This window comes from Mobula hypostoma, chromosome 16, assembly GCF_963921235.1.
Source record: "Mobula hypostoma chromosome 16, sMobHyp1.1, whole genome shotgun sequence".
Taxonomy (NCBI): Eukaryota; Metazoa; Chordata; class Chondrichthyes; order Myliobatiformes; family Myliobatidae; genus Mobula; species Mobula hypostoma.
This window is the reverse complement of record NC_086112.1, coordinates 2,283,546-2,310,363: the sequence shown is the minus strand read 5'-3', so window position 1 is coordinate 2,310,363 and position 26,818 is coordinate 2,283,546. Positions and strand designations below refer to the sequence as shown.

At 43.2% G+C, this 26,818-nt stretch overlaps 1 protein-coding gene across 2 annotated transcripts in view; it reads right to left on the bottom strand.

Moving 5' to 3' along the window:
* LOC134357641 (multiple C2 and transmembrane domain-containing protein 1-like) overlaps positions 1-26,818 on the bottom strand; it is a 575,938-nt gene that overhangs the window by 134,611 nt on the left and 414,509 nt on the right. For both annotated transcript variants that reach the window (XM_063069271.1, XM_063069272.1), the window contains exon 17: positions 12,132-12,251. In XM_063069271.1, the coding sequence (XP_062925341.1) occupies positions 12,132-12,251 (120 nt within the window). The remainder of the gene's footprint in view (positions 1-12,131; positions 12,252-26,818) is intronic.

Genomic DNA, 26,818 nt, shown 5'->3' with positions numbered 1-26,818 from the left:
ATTTCTTCCCCATTCTGATATTTGGTCTGAACAACAACTGAACCTCTTGACCATGTCAGCATGCTTATATGCTTTGAGTTGCTGCCGCATGATTGGCTAATTAGATATTTGCATTGATGAGCAAGGTTACAGATATACCTAATAAAGTGACTAGTGGGTGTAGCTACTTTAAGAATTTTTATAATTTTTTTTAAATGAAGGAAATCATGAATATAAGCCAACATAAAAGCCAAGGAGAGGGCATACAATAAAGCAAAGATTAGTAGGAAGTTAGAGAATTGGGAAGCATTTAAAAGCCAACTGAAGGCAACTAAAAAGTCATTAAGAAGAGAAAGATGGAATGCGAAAGTAACCTAGCAAATAATATTAAATGGGATACTAAAATTTTGTTCAAATACCTAAAATGTGAAAGAGAGGTGAGAGTGGATATTGGAACACTGTAAAATAATGCTGGAGAAGTAGTAATGGAGGGCAACAAAATGGCAGATGTACTGAATAACTATTCTGCAACAGTTTTCACTGTGGAAGACAATAACAGTATGATAGGAGTTCCAGGTGTCGGGGGGTACGAAGTATGTGAGTTACCATAATTAGACAGAAGGTCCTTGGGAAACTGAAAGCTCAGAAGGAAGATAGGTCACCTGGACCAGATGGTGTACACCCCAGGGTTCTGAAAGAGGTGGTTGAAGAGTTTGTGGAGGCATTAGTAATGATCTTTCAAATATCACTAGTTTTGGAGTGGTTCCAGAAGACTGCAAAATTGCAAATGTCACTCCACTCTTCAAGAAGGAAGAGAGGTAGAAGAAAGAAAACTATAGGCCAGTTAGTCTGACCTCAGTGGTTCGGAAGATGTTGGAGTTGATGATTAAGGATGAGATCTTGGGTTACTTGGAGGCATATGATAAAATAATCAGCATGGTTTCCTCAAGGGAAAATCTCACCTGACAAATCTGTTGGAATTCTTTGAAGAAATAACAAGCAGGATAGACAAAGGAGTATCTGTTTATGTTGTGTACTTGGATTTTCAGAAGCTCTTGACAAGGTGCCACTCATGAGGCTGCTTAATAAGTTACGAGCCCATGGTATTACAGGGAAGATTCCAACATGGATAAAGCAGAGGCAGATTGGCAGAAGGCAGAGAGTGAGAATAAACAGAGCCTTTTCTGACTGGCTGCTGGAGACGAGTAGTGTTCCACAGGGATTTATGCTGGGACCGATTCTTTTAAAATTATATGTCAATGATTTGGATAATGCAATTGATAGCTTTGATATAAAGTTTGCAGATGATGTGAAGATAGGTGGAGGGGCAGGTAGTTTTGAGGAAGTCAAGAGGCTACAGAAGGTCTTAAGACAGTTTAGGAGAATGCGCAATGATATGGTAGATGGAATACAGTTTCAGGAAGTGTATGTTCATTCACTTGGTAGAAGAAATGAAAGGGTTGACTATTTTTTAAATGGAGAGAAAATACAAAAAATCTGAGGTGCAAAGGGACTTAGGAGTCCTTGTACATAATTCCCTAAAAGTTAGCTCACAGGTTGAGTCTGTGATGAGGAAGGCAAATGCAATGTTAGCATTTATTTCAAAAGAACTAGAATATGAAAGTAAGAATGTAATGTTGAGACTTTATAAAGCACTGGTGAGGCTTCACTTGGAGTATTATGAGCAGGTTTGAGCCCCTTATCTTAGAAAGGATGTGCTGAAACTGGAGAGGGTACAAAGGAGGTTCACAAAAATGATTCCAGGATTGAACGGCTTGTCATATGAAGAGCGTCTGATGGCTCTGGGCCTGTATTCACTAGAATTCAGAAGAATGAAGGGTGACTAATTGAAATCTATTAAATGGTGAAAGGCCTTGTGGAGTGGATGTGGAGAGGATGCTTCCTATGGTGGGAGAGTTTAAGACCAGAGGGCACAGCCTCAGAATAGAGAGCCGTGCTTTAGGAATGGATATGAGAATGAATTTCTTTAGCCAGAGGGTGTTGAATCTGTGCAATTTGTTGACACAGGCAAATGTGGAGGCCAGGTCATGTGGTATATTTGAGGCAGAGGTTGGTTGGTTACTGATTAGTCAGGGCATGAAAAGATACGGGGAGAAGGCAGGAGTTTGGGGCTGAGCGGGAAATTGGATCAGCCATGATGAAATTGTAGAACATACTCAATGGGTCAAATGGCCTAATTCTCCTCCTATATATGTTTTTGTGGTCTAATAGGTTTAAAAATCAAAAATAGCAATACGACTACAGATTATTCTATAGATCCTGTCTGCTTTGAGAGGCCGACTGGCTCCATTGTTCGCACTGCACTGATTCCATCTTGAATATCACCACGCTGGCATTATTCGACAAAGGAGGGGGAGAACAAAGGGGGCCTGCAAAACATCTACCCCGGCATCATGAATTTCTGGTGAGCACTGTGGGCATGCTATGTGGCAATACTTTTGCGGGCTGCCCCCAGCACAACCTTGGGTGAGCTGGTTGTTGATGTAAATGTATTTGTTTATTTATTTATCCAGATGCAGTGCGGAACAGATCCTTCTGGGCCTTCAAGCCGCACTGCCCAACATATCCCCAATTTAAACGTAACTGAATCATGGGACAATTTACAATAACCAATTAACCTACCAACTAATACCTCTTTGGACTTTTGGAGGAAACTGGAGCACCTGGATGCAACCCATGTGGTCACGGTGAGAATGTACAAACTCCTTACAGGCACTGAAGGGATTTGAACCCAGGTCTCCTGTACTGTAAAGCATTGTGCTAATGACTATGCTACCATGCCAAATGACACAGTTCACTAACAAGGGAAAATCTGCAAATGCTGGAAATCCAAGCAACACACACAAAATGCTGAAGGAACTGGGCAGGCCAGGCAGCATGTATAGAAAGCATTAATGTGTTGATGTTTCAGGCCAAGACCAGTCCTAAGTTCCTCCAGGATTCTGTGTGTGTGTGTGTAACTCTCCACTTCTAGCATCTGCAGACTCTCCTGTGTTTACACTTTTAGTCATTACAATATTGAGAATATGTAAAGGCACCAATTGCCTTATCAGCAATACCCATAATTCAACAATTACATTTCAGCATAAAAGAATTTGGTTTCAAGATATTAAGGCCCAAGGTTAAGAAAAAAAAATTTCATAAATTGTGCAGATCTTTAAAAAGTGAAAATCATGAAATCATATTGAAATTAAAACAAAGTATATTAAAAATTAAATTTAATAATTTGATTAACTATTTCAGGTCAACAGAGATAAGGGGAATTTCTTTAGCCAGGGAGTGGTGAATCTGTGGTATTCATTGCCATGGATGGCTCAAATTTAAAAGAATGAAGGGGGGATATTGAAACCTATTGAATGCTGAAAGGTCTGGATGGAGTATATGTGGAGAGGATGTTTCCAAAATTGGGGAGTCACGGATACAGCCTCAGAGGAGAAGGATGTCCCTTTAGAACAAAGAAGAGGACAAATTTCTTTAGCCAGAGGGTGGTGAATCTATGGAATTCATTGTTACAGACGGCTGCGAATCAAAGTTATTGAGTATATTTAATGCAGAGATTGACACGTTCTTGATTATCCAGGGTGTCATAAGTACAGAGAGCAGGCAGGAGAATGGGGCAGGGAGGGATAGTGAACCAGCCAAGATGGAATGGCGGAGCAGGCTCAATGGGCTGGATGCTCTAATCCTGCTTCTATGTCTGATGGCCTTATTTTAGTCTTTTTCTTACTTTTACACCCCTCCTCTCCCCTTTACCTTTCTGAAAAGTTCATTTCAGTTTTCTATTTCTGCCAATTCTATTTGATCTCTGCCCCCCCCCCATTGTTCACTAATCAGATTGAATTATCACCCCAGCGCTCCTGTTCTCTCTGTATTTGTAGACTCCTAGTCGTCGGTGACTTCAGACCAGGTTGTTCAGTCAGTGCTCCAACATGAAACATTAACTCGCTTCACCTGGCCGGCTGGGTATGCTCACCTTTAATCAGCTCAGCTGAGTTCTTCCAGCATAAATGTCAATTTCTCTTTCCAGTAATTTCCCCCTTCCCTCTTCTTTTATTCCCCACTCTGGCTCACTCTTTCCTCTTATCAGGTTGTTATAGTAGGTAATTTTAACTTTCCACGTATTGACTGGGAATCCCATGCTGTAAAAGGACTGGATGGGATAGAGTTTGTCAAATGTGTTCAGGAAAGTTTCCTTCATCAGTACGTAGAAATCCCAATGAGAGAGTGTGTGATACTGGATCTGCTATTAGGAAATGAGACAGGGCAGGTGACAGAAGTTTGTGTAGGTGAACACTTGCTTCCAGTGACCACAATGCCATTAGTTTCAAAATAAATATGGAAAAAGATAAGTCTGGTCCATGGGTTGAGATTCCAAATTGGAGAAAGGCCAATTTTGATGGTATCAAAAATAATCTGGCAAATGTTGATTGCGACAGACAGTTTCCAGGCAAAGCTGTACTTGGAAAGTGGGAGGCCTTCAAAAATGAAATTTTGAGAGTGCAAAGCTTGTATGTGCCTGTCAGAATAAAAGATAAAGATAACAAGTGTAGAAAGCCTTGGTTTTCAAGAGATATTGAGGCTCTGGTTAGGAGAATAAAAGAGGTCCATAGCAGATATAGGCAAGCAGGATCAAATGAGGTGCTCAGGGAGTACAAAAAATGCAAGAGAACACTTAAGAAGGAAATCAGAAAGGCTAAAAGAAGGTATAAAGTTGCTCTAGCAGACAAGGTGAAGGAGAATCCTGAAGGATTCTACATATCTTTTAACATAAACGATATGTTAAGAGCAAAAGGATTGCTAGGACAAAATTGGTCCTTTGGAAGACCAGAATGGTAATGCTTGTGTGGAGCCAAAACAGATGAGGGAAATCTGAAATGAATTCTTTACAATGGTATTCACTCAGGAGGTGGATACAGAGTCTATAGAAGTGAGGCAAAGCAGCATCAACTTCACGGACCCTGTATAAGTTACAGAGGAGGAGGTGTTTGCTACCGTGAGGTAAATCAAGGTGGAAGATTCCCCAGGGCCTGACAAGGTGTTCCCTCAGGCCCTATACAAGGAAAGTGCAGAAATTATCACGGCCCTGGCAGAGATATTTAATTCATCCTTAGTGACAGAGGATGTACCAGAAGATTGAAGGATAGCCAATGTCGTTCAGTTGTTTAAAAAAAAGTTCCAAACATAAACCAGGAAATGATAGGCCAGTGAGTCTGACATCAATCGTGCGAAAGTTATTGGAAGGTATTCTAAGGGACCAGAAATACAAGTATTTGGATAGACAAGGACTGATTAAGGATAGTCAGCATGGCTTCATGTGTGTTAAGTCATGTCTAACCAACCTCATAGAGTTTTTCGAGGAAGTTACCAGGAAAGTGGATGAAGGCAAGGAAGTCAATGTTGCCTATATGGACCTTAGTAAGGCATTTGACAAGGTCTCGCAAGGGAAGCTGGTCAAGATGGTTCAGTCATTCCACATTCAGGGAGGTAGTAAACTGGATTAGACATTGACTTTGTGGAAGAAGCCAGAGAGTGGTAGTAGAGGGTTGCCTCTCTGACTGGAGGCCTGTGACTAGTGGAGTGCCGCAGGGATCGGTGCTGGGTCCATTGCTGTTTGTCATCTATATCAATGATCTGGATGATAATGTGGTAAATTGGATCAGCAGATTTGCGTATGACACAAAGATTGGGGGAATAGTGGACAGTGAGGAAAGCTATCATGGGTTCCAGAGGGATCTGTATCAACTGGAAAAATGGACTGCAAAATGGCAGATGGAATTTAATCCAGTTTTGCACTTTGGTAGGACCAGCCAAGGTAGGTCTTATACAGTGAACAGTAGGCCACTGAGGAGTGTGATCGAACAAGGGGATCTAGGATTACAGGTCCATAATTCGTTGAAAGTGGTGTCACAGGTGGATAGGGTCATAAAGAAATCTTTTGGCACAATGGCCTTCATAAATCAAAGTATTGCGTACAGGAGATGGGACGTTATGTTGAAGGTATATAAGATATTGGTGAGGCCTAATTTGGAGTATTGTGTGCAGTTTTGGACAGCTACCTACAGGAAAGATGTAAGCAAGGTTGAAAGAGTGCAGAGAAAATTTACAAGGATGTTCCTGGGTCTGGAGGACCTGAGTTATGAGGAAAGATTGAATAGGTTAGTTGAATAACTTAGAACGTAGAAGACTGAGAGGAGATTTGACAGAGGTATACAAAAATATGATATAGATAGGTTAAGTGCAAGCAGGTTTTTTTCCACTGAGATTGTGTGGGACTACAACCAGAGGTCATGGGTTAAGAGTGATAATGTGAGGTTAAGGGGAACATGAGGTAAAACCTCTTCACTCAGAGGGTCATAAGAGTGTGGAGTGAGCTGCCAGCACAAGTGGTGCATGTGTGTTCGATTTCAACACTTAGGAGAAGTTTGGTAAGATACATGGATGGTAGGGGTATGGAGGACAATGGTCCCAATGTAGGTCAATGGGAATAGGCAGTTTAATTTTTTCTGGCATGGATCATAAGGGCCAAGGGCCTGTTTTCGTGCTGTAATTCTCTATGACTCTTCTCTTCTCCTCACCTGCTTGTTACCTCTCCCTGGTGCACCTCCTCCTTCCCTTTCTCCCATAGTTCACTCTCCTCTCCTATCAGATTCCTTCTTCTTCAGCCCCTTACCTTTTCCACCTATCATCTCCCAGCTTCTTGCTTCATGTCCCCTTCTCCTATAACCTTCTAGCTTCTCCTCCTTCCCCACCCCCATCTTCTATTCTGGCATCTTCCACCTTCCGTCCCAGTCCCGATGAAGGGTCTCGGCCCAAAATGTTGACTGATGCTGCCTGAGCTGCTGAGTTCCTCCAGCATTTCGGGTGCGTATACTCACTTTTTATAGTTTTTATTTCAGTTGTCTGGCATCTGCAGTTCGTTTTGATTACCGGTTATAGTTTTAATCTCAGCAATCAATGCTTTTTTCTCAGTTTTTAATTACATCTTTTTATCCACCCTCTGCTGCTCTTGATATATTTCTTGTAATTCACGCACTGTGCAAGGAAATTCACCCAACCACATCATCTCCTCTGCATTTCATCTCTTTTTTCCCCACCCAGGTCTTTATTTCCATTGTTTCTTCTCAAGTCAAGTCAAGTTTATTGTCATTTAACTGCATGGATGCCGTCAAACGAGACAGCGTTTCTCCAGACCAGGATGTAAAGCACAGTAGTACTGAAACACACATCTAACGCACAATAACTTAAGAATGTGAGAATTAAATTTACAAAGTGCATAAAATAAATATTGTTGGGTACAGTACAAATTATCCAGTGACACTTCAATTGCAAGGCAGCAGGGAGTGCAGATCTCCTCCCCCTTTCCCTGTGGCAACAACTTTGTTTGGTCATTAGCCGTGTTTAACTTTAGCTTTCTATCGGTAAGGTTACCAACATTTTGTCTCTCCACAGAGGCTGCCTAAACTGTAAAGTATTTTCGTCATTTTCCATCTCTAATTTCAGACTTTTGGCCTCTGCAGTATTTTGCCCAAGTGTGACAGCCAAAGCCTTTTTTAAAATCACCTCTAAATAACACATCCCTTCATTGACAAAAAGTACATCTGGTAAGATTGTGGCATGTTCTATGGCAGTAGTTTCTACGGGTCAACCAAAGGTGTTATTGTCCCTGTTAAACGTGTTTATTTATGATTGCAAGACCCTGTGGGACATTAAGAACTTCAGGTACTACAGGTCATTGCTCAATGGCGGAGGAACTGAAGAAGTTGAACTTGGTGCGATTGTGCTGCTGCCTGCATCAGAGAGGTGTCGGAGGAGCTGGGGCGTGCTGTCTAACAACAGGTAGTCATCTTAGTCACCTTTCCTGTGATCACAAGACCCTGTTGGACTGTCTGATTCACTGCTTTATTGGTGCATGACGGAGCAGCGGCATGGCCTTAGTTGGCGAGGACCAGGCCTCAAGCCGCGGTGTCGCCTGTTTACAGCTATCCAGGAGAGAGGCGTCAGAGCCGGTGTGGTGCAGCAGCCAAGCTGGGGTCAGTGCTGCCCTCCAGTGTTCACTTGGCAGAAGACAAGCTGTATTGTGTTTGACTGCAAACTGCTGCAACATTCATGGACTCAGGGTACTGGACTATCAAAAGCCGAGTAGTGGCTGCTTATGCGTCAGCCTCCCCACATTGAACAAAGCCATGCACAGATGTTCTCCAAAAATGGAATAATCTCTTAGGAGAACATCATATTCGTTCTGAGTGAAGCAAAGTTAAAACAGAGGAAATAAAGGAAGGGTAATATTATTTCTGTAAACATTAAATATTACAGTTTATGACTATTCCTGATAATTTTCTGAATTCGAACTGATGGAAATTAGAAATTATGACTCAATGGCCATTTTATTAGATACCTATTGTACTTAATAAAGTACCAACTGAGTGTACATTTGACATGTTGTGCATTCAGAGATGACCTTCTGCACAGCTCTGTTGTAATGCATGGTTAGTTAAGTTCCTGTTACCTTCCTGTCAGCTTGGACTAGTTTGGCCATTCTCTTCTGACCTCTCTCATTAACAAGAGATTTTCACCACTGACTGGATTATTTTTGCTTTTCACACCGTTCTCTATAAACTCTAGAGACTGTTGTACACGAAAATTGCAGATCAACAGTTTTTGAGATACTCAAATCACCCTGTCTGGTACCAACTATCATTCCACAGTCGAAGTCATTTAGATCACATTTCTTCCCCATTCTGATGTTTGGTCTGAACAACAACTGAACCTCTTGACCATGTCTGCATGCTTTTATGCATTCAGCTGCAGCCACATGAAGGAGAGGGCCACGCTAGTCATATCAAGCAGGTGTACAGATGCCGCTAATAAATTGGCCATTGAGTGTAATCTTTGTGAATTAACCAAAAGAACAGCACCAAAATTTTGTGGTTTCAAAATCCACAGTGGATCGACATTAGAACATAATACTTGATTTGCTATGACAATATATCAACAAATATAGAACTTGAATCTGAATAATACTCTTTGCTCTTTAGCCGTAGCAGATCCACAAAGGGATTCACAGACAGTACTTACAAGCGCAGATAATCTGAACAGAAATCCCAAATATGTATCAATGTAGCAAATACCTGGATCAAAGCTCGGCAATAATTTTAAGTATTAATCTGCTGCAGTGTTGTCGGGATGGTAGATTTAGAAACATAGAAACATAGAAAACCTACAGCACAATACAGGCCCTTCAGCCACAAAGCTGTGCCGAACATGACCTTATCTTAGAAATTACCTGGGCTTACCCATAACACTCTATTTTTCTAAGCTCTACGTACCCATCCAGGAGTCTCTTAAAAGAACCTATCGTTTCCACCTCCACCACTGTCGCTGGCAGCCCATTCCACGTACTCACCACTCTGCGTAAAAAACTTGACATCACCTCTGCACCCACATCCAAGCACCTCAAAACTATGCCCTCTCGTGATAGCCATTTCAGCCCTGGGGAAAATCCTCTGACTATCCACACGATCAATGCCTCTCATTATCTTGTACACCTCTATCAGGTCACCTCTCATCCTCCGTCGCTCCAAGGAGAAAAGACCGAGTTCACTCAACCTATTCTCATAAAGCATACTCCCCAATCCAGGCAACATTCTTGTAAATCTCCTCTGCACCCTTTCTATGGTTTCCAAATTCTTTCTGCAGTGAGGCGACCAGAATTGAGCACAGTACTCCAAGTGGGATCTGACCAGGGTCCTATATAGCTGCAACATTATCTATCAGCTCTTAAACTCAATCCCACGATTGATGAAGGCCAATGCACCGTATGCTTTCTTAACCACAGTGTCAACCTGCATAGCAGTTTTGAGTGTCCTATGGACTCGGACCCCAAGATCCTTCTGATCCTCCACACTGCCAAGAGTATTACCATTAATGTTATATTCTGACATCATTTTTGACCTACCAAAATGAACCACCTCACACTTATCTGGGTTGAACTCCATCTGCCACTTCTCAGCCCAGTATTGCATTCTATCGATGTACCGCTGTAACCTCTGACAGCCCTCCACACTATCCACAACATCTCTAACCTTTGTGTCATCAGCAAATTTACTAACCCATCCCTCCACTTCCTCATCCAGGTCATTTACAAAAATCACAAAGAGTGAGGGTCCCAGAACAGATCCTTGAGGCACACCACTAGTCACCGGCCTCCATGCAGAATATGATCCATCTACAACCACTCTTTGCCTTCCGTGGGCAAACCAGTTCTGGATCCACAAAGCAATGTCCCCTTGGATCCCATGCCTCCTTACTTTCTCAATAGGTACCCTGTCAAATGCTTTGCTGAAATCCATATACACTACATCTACGGCTCTACCTTCATCAATGTGTTTAGTCACATCCTCAGAAGATTCAATCAGGCTCGTAAGGCACAACATACCTTTGACAAAGCCATGCTGACTGTTTCTAATCATATTATGCCTCTCCGAATGTTCATAAATCCTGCCTCTCAGGATCTTCTCCATCAACTTACCAACCACTGAAATAAAACTCACTGGCCTATAATTTCCTGGGTTATCCCTACTCCCTTTCTTGAATAAAGGAACAACATCCGCAACCCTCCAATCCTCCAGAACCTCTCCCGTCCTCATTGATGATGCAAAGATCATCACCAGAGGCTCAGCAATCTCCTCCCTCACCTCCCACAGTTGCCTGGGGTACATCCTGTCCGGTCCCAATGACTTATCCAACTTAAATACTTTCCAAAGCTCCAGCACATCCTATCCTTAATATCTACATGCTCAAGCTTTTCAGTCCACTGCAAGCCATCCCTACAATCGCTAAGATCCTTTTCCATAGCGAATACTGAAGCAAAGTATTCATTAAGTACCTCTGCTATCTCCTTCTGTTCCATACACACTTTGGTTCCACTGTCACACTTAATTGGTCCTATTCTCTCACGTCTTAACCTCCTGCTCTTCACATACTTGTAGAATGCCTTAGGGTTTTCCTTAAACCTGTCCGCCAAGGCCTTCTCATGGCCCCTTCTGGCTCTCCTAATTTCATTCTTAAGCTCCTTCCTGCTAGCCTTATAATATTCTAGATCTCTATCATTACCTCGTTTCTTTGAACCTTTTGTAAGCTTCTCTTTTCTTCTTGACTAGATTTTCAACAGCCTTTGTACACCATGGTTCCTATACCCTACCATCCTTTCCCTGTCTCATTGGAACGTATCTACACAGAACCCCATGCAAATATCCCCTGAACATTTGCCACATTTCTTCCATACATTTCCCTGAGAACATCTGTTTCCAATTTATGCTTCCAGGTTCCTGCCTGATAGCCTCATACTTCCCCTTACTCCAATTAAATGTTTCCCTAACTTGTTTGTTCCTAACCCTCTCCAATGCTGTGGTAAAGGAGATAGAATTGTGATCACTATCTCCAAAATGCTCTCCCACTGAGAGACCTGATACCTGACCAGGTTCATTTCCCAATACCAGATCAAGTACAGCCTCTCCTCTTGTAGGCTTATCTACATATTGTGTCAAATAACCTTCCTGAACACACCTAACAAACTCCACCCCATCTAAACCCCTCACTCTAGGGAGATGCCAATCAATTTTTGGGAAATTAAAATCTCCCACCACAACAACCCTGTTATTATTGCACCTTTCCAGTATCTGTCTCCCTATATTCTCCTTGATGTCCCTGTTACTATTGGGTGGTCTATAAAAAACACCCAGTGGAGTTTTTGACCCCTTCCTGTTTCTAACTTCCACCCACAGAGACTCAGTAGACAATCCCTCCATGAATTCCTTGTTTTCTGCAGCCGTGACACCATCTCTGATCAACAGTGCTATGCCCCTACCTCTTTCGCCTCCCTCCCTGTGCGTTCTGAAACATCTAAAGCCTGGCACTCTAAGTAGCCATTCCTGCCTCTGAACCATCCAAGTCTCTGTAATGGCCACAACATCATCGCTCCAAGTACTGATCCACACTCTAAGCTCATCCGCTTTATTCATAATACTCCTCGCATGTGCATGAAAACAGTTGAAACTCCAATAATTTCATAACCAAACACATTTTAGCTCAAGGCTAATTAGGATAAGAAATGAAAAAAATGTGAATCTTACCATTGAGTGTAAAGTATTGTCCTTTCCTGATCTAATTAACCAATAGTTGTAGAAAAGCAGAATGAGAAGCACCAGTGGGATCATAAAGAGCTCAAAGTTCCAAACTATAACCAGGTAGACCTAGAGAAAACAATGAGGCAGATTGTCAATCAACACCAAACCAAATTCAGCATCATGAAGAGCACATTTCATTCTCTATTTTTGATCATTTCATGTACTTTTGTGTGCATTCTATCCTCTTAAACATCACAATGGGTGCTGATGGCAGAGATTGGACGGCAGTACTGTGTGTTACTTGATCAGCTAAAATGAATTATATTTGGGGGCAGCGGCCAACTTTGTATTATAGACGTCAGGTAAGATTATGTTGCAAATATTAGCTGTGACTAACACCTTCACTTATTCTGCAGTAAAGTATATTTAAATAAAGAGTCACTTTACTAGTAGATATAACTCTATTTAGGTTAAATTTCAGTTCAAGTGGAGTTTACTGTCATTCAGTTCTACACATGTATACCAGCAAATGTTCCTCTAGAACGAGGTCCACGACACAATACATATAACTCACACATAACCCATAAAGTAATATTACCACAAATAAATTAACTAATAATAAGGTGCATATATGATACCAGCTAAAAAGTAAATGGTATAATGCTACTAGTGCTTCATACGTGAAGAGACCTGGATGATGGCAGAGATTTCAATAGTCCTATAGCCTGGGAGAAGGAGCTGTATATCTCTGCTCAACGGTGCCATGCCCCCAAACCAAAGCCAAGAAAATGAACCTCCACAATGATCAGACTGTAGAGTCTCAGTAGAACCAGGGGCTTTTGTTGTTGTTGCTCTTAACATACTGTTACCATCAGCTGACCTGATTGGCAACCTCTCAACTGATTGTCGTGTGCACTGAAACCTTTCAAACTCAAGAGGATTGGATGCAAATAAATTCATGTTTTCTTTTACACTCTAAAGTTGGCAGATATTTCCAGGTGTAAACCATCCAAAAATCATTTAGATTATTTTTTCCTAATATTGTAATTCCCTATGGGCAATTAAACAAATCAGATAAAATCCAATTTCTAGACATAAGATTCAGCTGGTCCTGGACATAGTGAAGAGGGTACTGAACCGAAGCAAAAGCATTTCAGGATGTATATTGTATACATTTCAGGATGTATATTGTATACATTTCTCTGACATTAAATGTACCTTTGAAACTGCAGAGCTTCATACTCAGTGACCAATTTATTAGGAACAGAAAGTTCCTAACAGAGTGGCCACTGAGTGTATGATTGTGATCTTCTACCGCTGTGGCCCATTCACTTCAAGCTTTGACATATTGTGCGTTCAAAGATGTTCTCTGCACACCACTGTTATTTGAGTTACTGTCGCCTTCCTGTCAGCTTGAACCAGTCTGGCCATTCTCTTCTGACCCCTCTCATCAATAAGACATTTTCACCCACAGAACTGCCATTCATTTGGTGCTTTTTTTTGTTTTTCACAATATTCTCTGTAAACTCTAGAGACTGTTGTGCGTGATAATCCCAGGAGATCAGCAGTTTCTGAGATACTCAGACCACCACATCTAGCACCACATCTATCCATCCCATAGGATGATGATGGTTCCTTTCTGTCAGTTAGTGGGGTTGACCCCACTCCTCAGAAAGGAACAGCGTGTGTGTGAGTGGATTTTAGATGAGTAGGGGGTTGCACAGGTCCAGACCCACCCTCTCGACATCCCCTCCCGGATCCAGTGGCATGGTGGGTCCAAGACAGCTGGGGGAAGTTCCGTTGCAGTGAAATGCCAGACCAAACTTCAATGCAAGGGATGCCCTTTCTGCGCTTCACGTGTCTGCTAGATGGCCGTTGACCCTACGAGAAGGTTCAGCCACCCTTTAACAGGTCTTGTTTTTCATCCTGCAGGGTGTCTAGCCACCGTCCTAACCAGGCAAGCCTGGTGGGGGAGCCGGTTTAGTCGTCGACCACCCGACCATGCGGCAGATAGTACTGGGTTACATAGTACCAGTAGGACTCAGACCAGTGACCAGACCAGAACTGAAAAGTCACTCAGGTGACACTTTCCCCCATTCTGAGTTGCTGCCACATGATTAGCTGATAAGATATTTGCATTAATGAGCAGGTACATGTGTACCTAATAAAGTGGCCGCTGAGTGTATATTGGTAATAATTATTAATAAATACCACAAAGGCATTTCAATCTTTGTGATATTTTATAACATAATGTTTATCATAAATGATAGAAAGAAAAGAGGCTGAATAAATGCACTGAGGCCTACGTGCTTGGTGCACTGAGAATTACTAATCTGCAGTACGTGCACTTGGCGTGGGCTTCAAGAGTGGCCTGTTAGATCTCCCACACACTGAGCTGGCCAAGACCTGAGGAACTCTTCCTAGGTAATCATGGATCCAATCAACCTTGTCCTCCCCACTGTAACAGGTCATACGTAATTGTCCATGGTGTTGGTGCTGGTCGGCCACAGTATCTGACACTGACAGGAAACCTGTCCGGGAGAGTTTTTAAGCTATAAGAGCAGTGCACTGGGCAATTCCACTCCCTCAACCCCAGAAGTCCTGGTCCAGTGGTATGAACAAGCCTCACAACTGGAGTCTTCCTGGGTTGCAGAGGATGGCCATCAGTTCTCCTGTGCCTCGTCATGTCCTTCACTCTCCATTGAGCATTGCAGATCATTGGTTCTAACTGCAGATCTCATCTGTCTAGTGTACCGGAGGTGACTCTGCACGCAAGGAGAGGCAAGGTAGTTCTGTAGAAGTGATTGTTGTGCAGTCATTGCAAAGACTGAAGCTCCATGTTCATAATGAACCAATCCTTCATTGTGTTGTATGGTGGCACAATTGTATCAAATAAAAAAGAGGACTTGACAGGTCAAGGCTAGACAACCATAAGACAGTGTAGACCTTCCACAATTGGAGCAATGTACATCTCAACATCCGCCACAGAAACAGAGAAGTCCAGAGATCCCGTTATCCCCTTGACCGTAAAAATAGCACCGAATGCATTCCAGTTTAACAATTTTCTTCCACACGACCTCATCCAGGTTGGTCTGACCCACCATCATATCCCATCAGTAACACGAGACAGGATCACCAGCTACCTATGCTCCACTTCAGCCCACTTTACAACCAGGTGGCAAGACCTCCAAAAAATGAATCCAACCAGCTGTACCATCTCCCCCATCTTGTTTGTCATGGGTATGAAGCTCCTCATATCAGCAGCAGCAGACGGAACCCGAGGCCCAGTGTCGGAGCCCAGCATCTGACAACCTGCAACACGGGGTTCATGGACAACATCACAGTAACCACTGTATCCCATGTCCAAGCAAGATGGGTATTGGAAACCATGGACAATGTAGCTACCTGGGCTAGGATGATCTTCGAACCCAGGAAGTCCAGATGCATTGTGATCAAAAAGGGCAAGGTTACCAGCAAGTTCAGTCTTCAAGTACAGGCAGAGGTCATTCCATCCATAGAGGACAACCCAGTAAAGTGTCTCGGAAAGTGGTTGAATACAGTAATGGCGCCAACATTACCGACACTATAAAGCAGACTGAGGAGTGGCTGAAGAAAGTAGACAAAACCAGACTCCCTGGTAATTTTAAGACAATATTGTAACAAAATAGTCTCCAACCAAGGCTGCTCTGGCTTTTCATGGTGACCACTGTAGAAGGCATCAACAGGAAAGTCAACAAACATCTGCAAAGGTGGCTGAGGATTCCCCCAAGATTTTCTTTAGTGGGGCTTTACGTAATATCAGGCCAGCTACAGCTCCCATTGTCATCAGTAGTGGAGGTGTTCAAGGTGACAACGTGTAGAGTTGTCTTAACACTGAGGGGCTTCAATAACAAGATGATAAACTAAGCAGGAGTCACAATTGAAGTGGAGGTGGGCTGCCAACTCAACCATAGACCAGACAGCGAGCCCCCTGCAATTGTGAGACATCATTGGCAACCCATGCCTGGGACAGAAGGCCTTGGTTCTGCACACTTTCAACAATGGGGGAGTGCAAGTGCAAGGGGTAGGACTGACATGGGCAAGGCAGAGGTACGGAACGTTCAGGATGAAAGGCGGGTATCGAAGGCAGTGGTGTTGGATGAAATGGGATCTTCCTAAGCGCAAGGTCACTTGGGCTGAGCTTTGGAGATTGGAACCTTTCCGTATTTCTTTTCTCCTGCGGCCCATGTATGACACTCACCCTACACCATCACAGCTGCACACAGGACTGAGAGAGGACCCTAACTTTGTGGTCAGCGGGCTTCACTGGCACACATAGCGTCAGGATACAAAACAGCTTTAACACAAGCCTGTATAGGTGGCAACACGACAAAGTCCTGCTGTCCCTTGCTGACACACTGGAGCGGGAGAGGTGTGAAGAGCGACCAGCTGGCAAAGAGGCAAACAGGGCAGACATTTTCATCAAGGAGAGGGTCACACTAGTCATATCAAAGAGGCCTAAATCCAATCTGCTGCAAACTGCCAAATCATGGGAGATGAGGGTGGAGAGGAAGCTCTATGCTGGAAGGAAGCTGTACTTCCCAGAGGTGGTGAAAACCACACTTAGACCAGACATCATAGTGTGGTCCACTGAAGACAGGAAAACCGTCCTGGTGGAGCTCACAGCACCATGGGAGAAAGGACATGAGGAGGCTCATGAGAGGAAGGCCCTGAAGTACTAGTCCTTAGTCCAGGAGTACAGGAACAAAGGATGGCAGACACGGCTATTCCCCATGGAGGGAGGCTGTAGAGGATTCCCAGCAAGGTCGGCAGGAAGTCTGCTGTCTGTGCTGGGCCTTGAAGAAAAGAGCAAGAACCAAGCAGATCACAGGATGGGGGAGGAGGCAGAAAGAGCCACTTACTGAATATGGAGCAGGCGAGAGGAGTTGAGCTGGAAGTCAGGAGCAGATGGGCAGTGACTTGGCCACCACTGCTGACCCACCGACAGCAGAGGGTAGTGGTTAAGGGTTGAAACATTCTGTGAAGGTTGGGCACACCTGACGACATCTGCCCCTAGCCAAAGGTCACCTCATCAGGTAACTGCAGAGAGCACCCCAGTGTATGATGCAAGAAATAAAGTCATCAACCTGCTCTTAATGCTCTGCAGTTCGAGTTCAGATCAATAGTGACAGATAATAATCTGTGTGGGTGGTGGCACGCTCTTTACATTGTAACACATACAAAGTGCTGCAGGCACTCAGCAGGTCAGGCAGCACCTCTAGACAGGAAGAAACAGGCAATTTTTTGGCCATAGACCATTCATCGGGACACTTTACAGTGATTTTCATTCCATTCACTTAATTGATGAGTGAACACTATTATTATTCAGTGAAAATTAAAATTTAGAATAACACATGATAAGGCATTACTGGCCAATCTGCATATTTTACAAATATTTATACACCTGTGTTTATTTCTGTTCTGATCTTCTTCAAAGTAAATATTGATTAGAAACCTGAGGTACTACATTGTCACAAAGTATGTTAGCATAACACTATCACTGTACCAGCAATGCAGGTTCAATTCCCACTGCTGTCTGTAAGGAGTTTGTACGTTCTCCCCATGACCACGTGGGTTTCCTCCGGGTGCTCCAGTTTCCTCCCACATTTCAAAGAAGCACAGGCTAGGTTAGTTAGTCTCATGGGTGTAAGTGTGTGGCATGGGCTCACTGGGCCAGAAGATCCTGTTAGCCTTGCTTGTACCCAGCGCTCCTTGACTACTGTACTCCTTGTTCACTGTATCCTGTACATACTAGATGTGCTTGTGCTGTGTATGACTGTTGGTACTGTATAATGCACCTTGGCCCTGGAGAACTGCTGTTTCATTTGACTGCATTCCTTGGTATTCATGCGTAGGGTTGAATGACAATTAAACTTCAACATGAACTTGAATGTGAAATAGTGCCTGTCAGTAACCTTATTTATTTTATTCAGTGATACTGTGCGGAATAGGCTTTTCAACCCGATTTCACCCTAGGCTAATCACGGGATGATTAACCTACCTGGTATGTGTTTGGACTGTGGGAGGAAAGCGGAGTGTCTGGGGGAAACGTGTGCATTCTGCAGGGAGGATCTATGGAATGACACTGGAATTGAACTCTCAGCTCTGGAACACCCCAAACAGCAACAGCGTCACACTAACCGCTACACGACCACAGTGCCATGATGGATTTATACCATGTGTTCTGGGACATAAAGAAATAAGGCACAGTAGGTCATGGTCGCATTGCGGCTAGCACAACGTTACTGCAGCTTGTGGCGTCAGAGATTCAAGTTCAATTCCAGCAGCGACTGATTAATAAAGAGAAATATCAGAGGCCAATCTGAAGCTATATTCTGTTTTGAACATGTGGTCTCTGGATAGTAATTGCCCAAAGGTGTGGAGGCCAATATGGAATTCTGCTTGAAACAAGCAGGCAGGATCAACACAGATACTCATCAAGAAGGTTTCTTGTCTGTGTGATTTATTGCAGCATCCTCCAGCAGTTTTAGCAACAAACCTCTCAAGAAGCAGTTATTATTAAAGCAGGAATCAAAATCAGTCTTTGCCTTTCAATAACGCTATTGGCGTACATATCATGATAGTCAGATTGCTACTACAGATATAAACTCTGTGGCCACTAGATTAGGTACACCTGTGCACCAGCTCGTTAATGCCAATATATAATCTGCCAATCATTTGGCAGCAACTCAATGCATAAAAGCATGCAGACATGGTCAAGAGGTTCAGTTGTTGTTCAGACTGAACATCAGAATGGGGAAGAAATGTGATGTAAGTGACTTTGACCGTGGAATGAGTGTTGGTGCCAGATGTGGTGGTCTGAGTATCTCAGTAACTGCTGAACTCAGGGGATTTTCATGCACAGCAGCCTCTAGAATTTACAGAGAATAGTGCAAAAAACAAAAAAAATACATCTAGTGAGTGGCAGTTCTGTGTGTAAAAATGTCTTGTTAATGAAAGAGATCAGAGGAGAACCAGAATGGTTCAAGCTGACAGGAAAGCAACAGCAACTCAAATGACCATGCGTTACTAGAACTAGGGGACATTGCCTCAAGATTCAGGGGAGAAGATTTAGGACGGAGATGAAGAGAAACTGTTTTTCTCAGAGAGTGGTAAATCTGTGGAATGGTGAACGCAGTAGGCCAGGCAGTATCTCTAGGAAGAGGTACAGTCGACATTTCGGGCCGAGACCGTTCGTCAGGACTAACTGAAGGAAGAGCTAGCGTTCACGAGCAATTTTGATGTGCGTTGCTTGAATTTCCAGCATCTGAAGAATTCCTCGTGTTTGCGTTTTTAAAATCTGTGGAATTCTCTGCCCAGGGAAGCAGTTGAGGCTTCTTCGCTAAATATATTTAAGATACAGTTAGATAGGTTTTTAGATAGATACAGTTAGATAGATTTTTACATAGTAAGGGAATTAAGAGTTACGGGGAAAAGGCAGGTAGATGGAGCTGAGTTTACGGACAGATCAGCCATGATCTTATTGAATGGCAGGGCAGGCTTGATGGGCCGGATGGCCTACTCCTGCTCCTATTTCTTATGTTCTGATGTTACAACAGTGGTGTGCAGAAGAGCATCTCTGAAAACGCAAACATCAAACCTTGACTTGGATGCGCTACAGCAGCAGAAGACCATGAACATACACTGAATGGCCACTGTATTAGGTATGGGAGATGGCTCAGTGTAACTAATTGATTGTCATTTGGTACTGGTTTAGTATTGTCATATTTGCCTTGCAACCTGTTGATACAAATCAGATCGTTGCACAGTGCATTGAGGTAAAATAAGGTAAAACACTAACAGTGCAGAATAAAGAAAGTGCACTGAAGGTGAACATCAAACTCGACCATGGGTCTCCAACCTGGGGTCCACAGATCCCTCGGTTAATGGCCAGTGTCCATGGCATAAAAAAGGTTTGAAAACCCTGAACTGAGGGATTACAAAGACATCGACTGTGAGGTCAAGAGTCCATCTCATAATACAAGGGCTCCATTCAGGGCTCTGACAGAAGCTGTCCCTCGGCCTGGTGGCACGTGCTTCGTATCTTCTGCCCAATGGGTTGGGGGAGAAGAGAGAATGCCTGAGATGGGTGGGGGTTTTTGATTATGCTGGCAGAAATACTGAGGCAGCAAGAGTACAACGTCCAGGAGGGAAGGCTGGTTTCCACTGTGTGTTAAGCTGTGTCCCCACCTCTCTGCAGTTATATGATATTGGGGGATTAGGAAGTTTAGTGGGGGCAGATTGGTGTTATTCATGCAATCATCACTTCAAAAAGCATTTTATAAAGATCAGCTTTATTTGTCACATGTACATCAAACCATTGAAACGTAGTGAGATGTGTAATTTGTGTCAACAATCACCACAGTCCGAGGGTGTGATGAGGGCTGGCCGGAAGTGTCAGCGTGCACACTGTGCCAACATAGCAGCCAAAACTTGTTAACCCTAATCCATACGTCTTCGGAATGTGGGAGGAAAGCAGAAGAAAACTATGTGATGACAGGGAGAATGTACAGACTCCTTACAGACAGTGGCAGGAACTGAACCTCGAACTTCCAGCCGGTGCTGTGACTCGTTACACTAACCACTATGCTACATGCCTTGTAGCATTTTTGCACTTAGTTCTCGTATTAAATTGGGTGCCCCTCAGAACCCCAGAATCATAATCACATTTTAGTACCACAGACATAGATCATGGAATTTGCGGTTTTATGGCAACAGTACAGTTCAAGTGAGGTGTATGGGGTGTCACAGGAGGAGCCATATGTCGGTACATATTTTTGACAGCTGGGCTAAACCAGGTGAGAGTAGCCAGCGAGCCTCATACCCAGTGAGATAGGGACGTGCCTGTCCTAGCATGGGGAGTCAGCTCTGAAGTACTGGGTGGATCAGATCAACAATGAGATCCAATGGCCAGGAAGGTGGCTCTGCAACATTCCGTGGAAATTGAGAGGCATGACAAGGCACAGAAAAATATGAAAACAAAATAAGACCGAAATCAGCTGCGGCAAGTTGGAAAATCAGTCAGCGCCATTCTGGGTACCGGTCTCCTCAGTGTCCAGGACACCTTCAAGGAGCGGTACCTCAAAAAGGCAGCATCCATCATTAGGGACCCCCGACACCCAGGACATGTCCTCTTCTCATTGCTACCATCAGGGAGCAGATACAGGAGCCGGAAGGCACACACTTAATGATTCAGGAACAGCTTCTACCCCTCTGCCATCAAATTTCTGAATGGACAATGAACCCATTAACACAACCTCACTACATTTTTGAACTGTTTAATATATAACCACTAATATATATAATTAATATATATTATAATTGTAATTATATAATTATGCAGCCAGAACCTGTTGCATCAGAGGTTCAGACACACCAGATCACTGATACACTACAATAAGACCATAAGACGATAAGATATAGGAACAGAATTAGGCCATTCAGCCCATTGAGTCTGCTCTGCCATTTCATCATAGCTGATCCAATCTCCTGCCTTCTCTCCATATCCCTTCATGCCCTGACCAATCAAGAATCTATCAACCTCTGCCTGAAATATGCATAAAGACTTTGCCTCCACACCTGCCTGTGGCAAAGAATTCCACAGATTCACCACTTTATGGTTAAAGACATTCCTCCTCATCTTCATTCTAAAAGAATGCCCTCTATTCTGAGTCTGTGTCCTCTGGTCTTAGACTCTCTCACCATAGGAAACATCCTCTCCACATCCACTCTGTCGAGGCCTTTCACCATTCAATAGGTTTCAATTAGGTCACCGCTCAATCAACTGAATTCCAGTGAATACAGGCCCAAAGTCATTAAATGCTCCTCATATGACAAGTCATTCGGGATACTTGGAGGCACATGATGAAATAGGCTGCAGTCAGCATGTTTTCCTCAAGGGAAAATCTTGCCCGACAAATCTGTTGGAATTCTTTGAAGAAATAACAAGCAGGACAGACAAAGGAGAATCGATGGATGTTGTGTACTTGGATTTTCAGAAGGCCTTTGACAAGGTGCCACACGAGGCTGTTTAACAAGCTAGAAGCACATGGTATTACAGGGAAGATTCAAAACAGTGGCTGATTGGCAGGAGACAACGATTGGGAATAAAGGGATCCTTTTCTGCCGGTGACTAGTGGTTTTCCACAAGTGTCCGTGTTGAGACTGATGCTTATTACATTATATGTCAATGATTTGGATGATGGAAATGATGACTTTGCTGCAAAGTTTGCAGATGATATGAACAAAGTTGGGAGGGCAGGTAGTTTTGAGGAAGTAAAAGAGCTATAAAATAACTTAGACAGATTGGGAGAATGGGCAAAGAAGTGTCAGATGGAATACAGTGTTGGGAAGTGTATGGTCATGCAATTTGGTAGAAGAAATGAAAGGGTTGACTATTTTCTAAATGGAGAGAAATATAAAAATATGAAGTGCAAAGGGGCTTGGGAGTCCTTGTGCAGGTTAACCTCAAGGTTAACGCAGGTTGAGTCTGTGGTGAGGAAGGCAAATGCAATGCTAGCATTTGTTTCAGTAGGATTAGAATATAAAACCAAGGATGTAATATTGAGACTTTATAAAGCACTGGTGAAGTCTCACTTGCAGAATTGTGAGCAGTTTTGGGCCCCTTATCTTAGAAAGGATTTGCTGAAACTGGAGAGGTTTCAAAGGAGGTTCACAAAAATGATTCCAGGTTTGAATGGCTTTTTGTATGAAGAGCATATGATGGCTCTGCGCCTGTATTCACTGGGATTCAGAAGAATGAGGAGTGACTCAATTGAAACGTATTGAATGGTGAAAGGCCTTGACATAGTGGATGTGGAGAGGATGTTTCCTGTGGTGGGAGAGTCTAAGGCAAAGGTTGATAGATTCTTGATTGGTCAGGACATGAAGGGATATGGGGGTGGGGCAAGGCAGGAGATTGGGACTGAGAGGGAAAATGGATCAGCCATGATGAAATGTGGAGCAGAGTTGATGGGCTAAATGGTCTAATTCTGCTCCTATATCTTATGGCATTATTGTGCAAAAAGAGAACAACATAGTTAACTATTGTTCATAGGTTAATGGACGTTATGATCCTAGCCAAAAATACATTTGTTCTAATGTGAATACATGCAAGCAAATAAATAGCAGGGTATTATACGATGACAAATATGTACTTTGATAATACATTTACTTTGGACTTTGAAACTTCATTAGCAGAATTTACACACCAAAGAAGTGCTGAAATATGAATTGCTTGATTTCCAAGGGGTCCTCTAATTTCAGGACATTCCTGTAAGCACCTAGGGACAGATGTTAGGCAATAAAGTTGCGGTCCCTGTGCCGGTCACAAAAAAGAATCCAAGGGGAGAGAGAAGCTGCCAAGGAGACGAAGGCAGCTCCAACATTCAGAAACTCTCTCATGCTCCTTCCTGCATTCAGCGTGGAAGGAGGCCACATCAACCCATAAAGTCATAGAGTCATAGGGCACCATATAGAGAAACAGGCCATTCAGCCCATCTCATTGGTGTCAAACTGTTACTTGTTTATTCTTATTCAACCACACACATGGATACAGTTAAATAGAACATTTTCTCTGGGGCAAACGTGAAGAACACAGTACATATTGCGGGTGCCACGGCGGTGGTTAGCACAGCGCGTTTTTGCAGTTTGGAGTTCAACGCTAGTGCTGTCTGTAAGGACTCTCTACATCCTCCCCATGGCATGTGTGTGTTTCTCCAGGTGCTCCGGTTTCTCCCAGAGCCCAAAGACGTACCGGTCAGGAGGTTAATTGGTCATTGTAAATTGTCCCGTGATTAGATTAGGATTGATTGGTTTATTGGGGGTTGCCAGGACAGCGTGGTTCGTAGGGCTGGAAGGGCTAAATAAATAAATATAGTCACACACAGCACATATAGTTACGATCCAGCACAAACGGTCACAACATAATATTAACACAAGTCCTGAGAGGCATGGCCTGAAGTTTGACAGGTTGATACAAAGTGTGAGGTGCATGTCTATGTACGACAGGATAATTCTGCCTCATACCATCGGTTTGCAGCCCTCTGTACCGGTTCCATCCATGTAAGAATATATTAAAAATAAACACACAGTGCAAAGGAGATGGTTTTGTTGAGTGAGATGAACTGGGAACACTAGGGTCACACCACACAGGCAGCACGGGAGGTCTGATTTGAAGCTGCTTCACTGGACCTGCAAGGCTTTGACATCCTTCGAGGTGTCCTCACTGCTCCGGAGGAACATGCACACTAAATGCGGGAAGAACTCAGCATAGCAGGCAGCATCTTTAGAGAGGAATAAACAGTCAACATGTTGGGCCAAGACCCTTCATCGGACCCCAAAGGTCGACTCTTTATTCCGTTCAATAAAATGCCACCTGACCTGACGAGCTCCTCCAGCATTTTGTGTGTGTTGCTTGGATGTTTATGTTTTATTGTTTTTCATACCATTCGCTGTAAACTCTAGAGACTGTTGTGTATGAAATTTCCAACAGGTCCGCAGTTTCTGAGATACAGAAACACGCCATTTGGAACCAACGATCATTCCACGGTCAAAGTCACTCAGATCAAATTTCTTCCCTATTCTGATGATTGATCTGAACAACAGCTGAACCTCTTGACCATGTCTGCGTGCTTTTATGCATTGAGTTACTGCCACATGATTGGCTGATTAGATATTTGCATTAACGAAGTGCACAGGTGTACCTAATAAAGTGGCCACTGAGTGCAGACTGGGAGTGCCTGGTCCAATGTTGTGTTAGTAATCTTCAGCCAGAAGTTATTCCAGGTTTCATTGCATGGTAATTAAAAATCCAGTACCTATAAGGGTCTAAAAACTCCCCAGAATATGTATGAGGAGGCAGATGGGGAAATAATGTTGACATGTTGCCAGAAATGAAATGAGGGAAGTATTTTAAAAATCTCACATGGGATGTGATGGACTTCATTTTTAAATAGCAGGCCACAGCAAAAACTCAGGATTTTTGTTGCTTCGTACACGATGTATTTTTTTTTGTATATTCTTACTGTAATTTATGCATTGCACTGCACTGTTATCACAGCACAATAAATTGCACAACGTATGTCAGTATGATTCTGAATTTTAAAAATCCACAGCTCAATTATTGTCCACTTATTAGCAATGTTGATGGTTTGAAAACGTTTCCTCCCATTCATAAACATTACCTTACCCTCAGCCTCGCTCCCACAGCTCACAAGGCACACATACTGGCTGCTGTTTTACAAGACAGCCATACATAAAGACAGATATTGCTTTGAGATTACAGGTTTTGGCAGATTTCAGTCACAACCACTTGTGAAATGAAGACATCTTACTCTGAAGGAAAATACCCAGAGACTTTCCTCCTCCCCTCTATTCTCACAGCTTGTACGGCTTTGCACAGCATCCTTACAATCCTTATATTTTATTTAAAGTCACTGGAATTCCTCTCAGCCCACTAGTGGAATGTGTGGAATCTATTAAATACATGAAAACAACATCAGGCTTTTCAAACATTGGTCAAATATACAAATAAAGTAGAATATTTCTGTTTGAAATGAATAAAATGACAGCAGCTCTCAATGAACTAAGTCAGCAAATAAAGAGTAAATAGTTTCTGATTTCCTCTAAGTGATCTTCTATTAATTTGTAGAGTTGTATGACACTGATTCATAACTTCCTAACAGGCTCAACTATGAGTTCACCATCTCATTGTCCACATCCATAAAAGCAGGATATAACGAGGGAACCCAGAGACATTGTGATGTTTGACCTCTTTGGAGGGAAGGAGAATGACATGTGACTTGACAGAGGTGTACAAGATGATAAGAGGCACAGATCGAGTAGACAGCCAGAGACTTCTTCCCAGGGCTGAAATGGCTAACGCCGGGGGCATAACTTTAAGGTGCTTGGAAGAAATTACAGTGGGGAGGTCAGAGGTAGGTTTTTTCACACAGGTAGTGGTAGAGGCAGGTACATTATTTAAGAGACCCTTAGGTAGGCACAGGGATGACAGAAAATAGAGGGCTATGTGTGAGGGAAGGGTTAGATTGATATTGGAGTAGGTTAAAAGGTCGGCGTAACATTGTGGGACATAGGACCTGTACTGTGCTGTACTGCTCTATGTTCTATGAAACAGGTGTTTGAAAAACAAGATGTCAGACTTGCACAAAATCCTTCATTGACAAGGTGCCAGTGATCCCCTCCGAGATCTGGATGAGCAACATCAGGGATCTCTGTGCCCTATTACTGATGTTGTAGAATCCTCTGGATTCACAGGAAAGATATGGGGATTACCTGAGGATCCTCATTAGGGATCAGAAGTGGAGAGGGTCATTAGCTTCATATCAGAGGACCTGTACTGGGACTAGCATGTACAATACCGTGCACAAACTTTAGCCACGTATATATAGCTAGGGTGCCTAAGACTTATGCACAGTACTGTATTTGTTAACATGGAGTGGAGAGCGAGTTTGTAAATTTGGCAGGAGCAAAGGATGTTGGGAATATTGAGGGTGTAGAACTGTGCGAGAGGTGTGGGACAGGTGGCAGATTAGGTGTGGTAGGGTCGAGGGAGGGCGGGGCGCAGGTGCAGACACAAACATCCCTGAGGCACCAGGCAAAGACATTTGATTCCAAACAATTGGTTTATTGAT